The 4624-nt window shown below is 42.9% G+C and overlaps 1 protein-coding gene across 1 annotated transcript; it reads left to right on the top strand.

Moving 5' to 3' along the window:
* The first annotated feature begins 2901 nt into the window (after positions 1-2901).
* On the top strand, positions 2902-3462 carry DUSP21 (dual specificity phosphatase 21). Its single transcript, XM_004376955.1, has one exon. It carries the CDS (start codon positions 2902-2904, stop codon positions 3460-3462), a length of 561 nt encoding a protein of 186 aa, XP_004377012.1.
* Positions 3463-4624: the final 1162 nt, after the last annotated feature.

Raw genomic sequence — 4624 nt, 5'->3', positions numbered from 1 at the left:
GTCTGCAATTGACTCTCAATGGTTCAGCAAAAAGAAACAAAGAAACATGTATGTTCGTATATCTAAATAGAGAGATAAAGCAAGTGTGGCAATTTGTTATTAATAGATAAATTATAGGTAAACCGATGTTCATTGTTCTATTCTTACAGCTTTTTTGTAGGTTTGAAATTTTTCAAAACAAAAACTTGGGGGAAAATAACAATAAATAATAAAAACAAACAAATTAAAAAACTTTTATTTCAGGTCGTGTCTTCCATGAAGTCTTCCACGAAATCTCTCTACCTCTCCTCTCCACACTCAGCACCACCCCGCCCCCCGCCCCCAACATACACACATAAAGTAGAGAATCACCTTCTCTTCTGGACTCTTTACATGATTATTTCTCTCTTTGACCAAACTATAAGCTCTTTGAAATCAGGGCTTGTGTGTGTTGTGTTATATCACTAACGCTAGGATGTCCCGTGACACATTGTATGCTTAGTCAATGCTTTTTTTAATTTAATCAAGTTGAGTCTTGAAGAATGGACAGGGATTCAGTAAGCAGAGAGGAGTGGGAAAAGTTTCTCAAGAGAGGAATGGTATGAGCAAAGGCAAGAAAGCAGGGATATACATCTTGTATTTATTAAGAACATTTGATTTGTTTGGTCAGAACTGAGGATTGGTATAGGTGAAAATGCCTAACGCACAACAGGTTCTTAATAAAAATTTGGTGACTAAGTGAATGAATGAGATTTGAATGGCAGGCTTAGATCAGATTGGAAAGGGCCTTGACTACTGGATTGAGAAATTTGAACAATAAATAGTTCTTAACATCCAGGGTCTTTTCCCAGAGAGTGAGTGTGTTCTTAGGCAAATCCTTTATACATTTTCTCCACTGAATAACCAGACAAAGTAGAGATATGTGTGAGTCTCAAAGTGAGCTGTTTCCATAATCAGGGAGAGGAAACGTCAAATCCTCATCCACCCAGGAAAAGCCCCATAGTGTACATCTAGCATACCTCAGATTAAAAGACGTCACAGAATATTGGCTGAAAGAATAAATAAATGAACTTATTTAGTATGGGTCATAATTGTCTTTGAGAATCACCTTTTGCCATCGAGTCAATTCTGACTCATAGAGACCCTATAGGACAGAGTAGAACTGCCCCATAGGGTTTCCAAGGAGTGGTTGGTGGATTCAAACTGCTGACCTTTTGGTTAGCAGCCAAAGGCTTAACCACTTGTCTTTGAGAATAATGTATGAAATTAGTTTGATTAATTTTTTATAATTATAAAACATACTAATTGAATCCTTATGAAATAACTAGACTTTAATACTCTTTTGGAGCCCTGGTGGTGCAGTGGTTAAGCGCTCAGGCTGCTAACCAAAAGGTCGGCAGTTTGAATCCACCAGCCACTCCTTGGAAACCCTATGGGGCAGTTCTATTCTGTCCTAAAGGGTTGCTATGAGTCGGAATCAACTCGACAGCAACAGGTAACAGAATACTCTTTTAGGAGTTCCACATTATTTCATTATATTACAATGCTCCTCAAGATGCCATAAGTCAAATGTTAGAACAAACTCTTTTAAATATCTTTAGCCCAATTGAACTAATTTTCAATTTCTGAGAAGCAGTTTTCATATTTATTGTGTTCTGTTTTCTTCCAGATGGATTTGTGGGGACTGACAATTTAAGTAATGCAAAATAACTTGATTATTACAACTGAGAAAAAGAAAAGTTTGTTGTGTTTTGAGGTTATCATTTCCTTGACCATTCATAAACAGGCTGGCATCTGTTTCATCTTTGTTCACAGAAACAGCACAGCTTGGCACACAAACCAAAATGATAATGAAATGAGGGTGAAGTATATGTGTTTTGGCTACTCTGTGAAACAATGTTAGTTTTAGATTATAGTTCTTTCGAATTTTCAGCCAAATTCTACAAAAATCTTAGCTGAGAGGAAAAACGCAAATGTCAGGTAACATCTTAAAAAATAAATTTTTGGCCCACTTATGATGTAGCATTGACTTGTTTCAAAATTTTTAATATTACTGGGAAGAAACCACCGGTGGTGGACAAAGCGAATAGTAGTTTACAAAGCATGTGGGCATTGTTTTCAAAGAAAATACACACAAGCTAATTTGAAGGGTTGTTTCAGGTAATAAAGTGGAATCAAGTGATAAATCATTTGAGCTGAAATCTACCAATGGACTGTGATACAAATAAATTAGCCACAACTGTCCACCACAGGGCAACTTCACAATAGACAAGGGGCTGTGTATCAGTTATATCCCTTAAAGCCAGCCGTGATGTATTTCTAAAAAGGAGCATAATTCTATGGCTACAATCAACAAAGAAGTATCAGGCCAGGCCACTAAACCCAGTCAAACGTATATCTCGCTGCAGTTTTATAGAGATTAGCATATCACATGAGGCGAATGCTGCTTCCTAACGTACAATATGATACTGCTGTTTGCAAAAAGAAAAAACGAGTAAGCCCTGTTCTTCACCAATGAAATGGAAACATTAAGAGACTTTGTGTTCCGTGTGGCCCAACAATTGAAGCATAAAATAGATCTCTTGTAAAAGAACATTTTAAAAAGTCAAGAAAAATGAGAATTAGGGTTTGGAAAATAAACTACTATGAAGAAAGACAAAAAGAAAAGGGACCCGCGGTTTCTCGGAAGACCCTGCACAGCACCGAGGCTCACGAGGCTCCCCTCCGCGAGCGGCCATTGCCATGGAAACCAGAGCGCCTGGCGTTGGGGATTGTGACGCCCGGTCGTGATCCGTTGGTCCTCCCTTCCCCATACCCCCGCCCGAGACTTCGCGGTGCGGCTGCTTCCAGAACAACTCGCCTGCCTGAGGGAGTGGTGCCCCCAACCGACCTGCCCAGAGAGACCGAGGATCCGCCGCCTTGATGACAGAGCCCCGGCGTCCCCTCCCACCTCATCTACAGCGGCCCACGGTCCATGGCCTGTCTCAGATCACCAGCAGCCTGTTTATCAGTAATGGTGCGGCTGCCAACAACAGGCTCCTGCTGTCCAGCAACCATATCACTACAGTTATCAACGTGTCGGTGGAAGTCGTAAACACCTCCTTCGAAGACATCCAATATGTACGCGTCCCTGTGGCCGACACACCCAGCGCCAGCCTCTACGACTACTTTGACTCCATAGCTGACCACATCCACAGCGTGGAGATGAAACAGGGCCGCACACTGCTGCATTGCGTCGCCGGCGTGAGCCGCTCAGCCGCCCTCTGCCTTGCCTACCTGATGAAGTACCACGGCATGTCGCTGCGGGAAGCTTACACCTGGACCAAGTCGTGTCGACCCATCATCCGGCCCAACAACGGCTTCTGGGAACAACTGATTCACTACGAGTTCAAGTTGTTTAGCAAGAACACCGTACACATGATCAACTCGCCGATGGGTATGATGCCTGATGTCTACGAGAGGGAGGCCCGTTTGATGATGTGAGTGTGAGCCATGCCGGCCAGGATGAAGTTGAACGTTCTACCGTTGTTCATAGAGAAAACCAGATGCCTTTTATAAGGCAAGAAAAAGGAGCTGTTGCAGTTTTTAACCTAATTAATTATTATCTATAAATAAAGTTCATTAAATGTAAGATGGTGAAAATGTTTCTTACTGTGTGAGTGGAAGGTCGTGGCTGCTGAAGCTTGGCCAGAGAGGAGAGTGAGGATGGTGGTGCCCAGCTCTGATGGACCTGCCAGCAGGCCCAACATGTCTCAGGCCTGGAATCCTGCAGCCCGCCCCCAGCCCCACTAATCCATGAGCGAGTTCCCCAGAATCACACCTAGTTCTTTGGATTCCAAAGCCAGAGCCATAGGCATTTTCGCACCTCTTGTGCTTCTCATAGTAAGTGCCAAATTACTGGATAAGTGGCCTTCAAGCAGTGCTCCAGGAGCCCCGGGGGAGCCTCAGGCCACCTCTATCCCCACCTTCAACCACAGCTGCCCAACTCTGATTCTTTAGATTGGGTTTATGCGTTGTTTTTAAATAAAGTATTCCACTATATAAAATTAAAAGAAAAAATTTTTTTCCAGCACTGTTCTAGATGATAAGGTCTCAGGGTGCCTCTGTAATCCCTCACCAGCCTTTGATGAAAGGGGGCATTAGTCCTCTTCTCCAGGTGCATGCTAAGAGAGAGCTGTCCTGAAGCCAGGCCTCATGGGTTCCTGTGACTGGCCTTGGCTCTGAAGGCTAGCATCCAGCCCTGTCACCTCTGTCACCTCCTCCCCATGTAACCTGGGGTTTCTCAGAGCCTCAGTTTCCTCATCTGTCAAAAGTAATAACAGCTGTTCTCTCACAGGGTGGTTGTGAGGATTAAACGATTAATTAACCTGGCACACGGTGCATGCTTAGTGTAAATTGTACCTCTATTATTAATGATACCCTTTGGCCCTGCTAGTCAGGGGTCAGCACACTCATCCTCATAACAGCATTTTCCTCTCTATGCACAACCCTTTATTATTTGCAAAGTGCTCTTCAAAAAAATCATCCTACATGTAAAAAAAAAATGGTTTAAGATCTTTTCAGATGCTACCTCAGAGGAGGCCTAGAGTTCCCATTGTGTTTAAGCCATGTGTAACCAAGGTATGATGAAGCAAGGAGCACACTT

The sequence above is a fragment of the Trichechus manatus genome, unplaced genomic scaffold (genome assembly GCF_000243295.1).
Source record: "Trichechus manatus latirostris isolate Lorelei unplaced genomic scaffold, TriManLat1.0 scaffold00046, whole genome shotgun sequence".
Taxonomy (NCBI): domain Eukaryota; kingdom Metazoa; phylum Chordata; class Mammalia; order Sirenia; family Trichechidae; genus Trichechus; species Trichechus manatus.
This window is presented reverse-complemented; position numbering and strand designations above follow the sequence as displayed.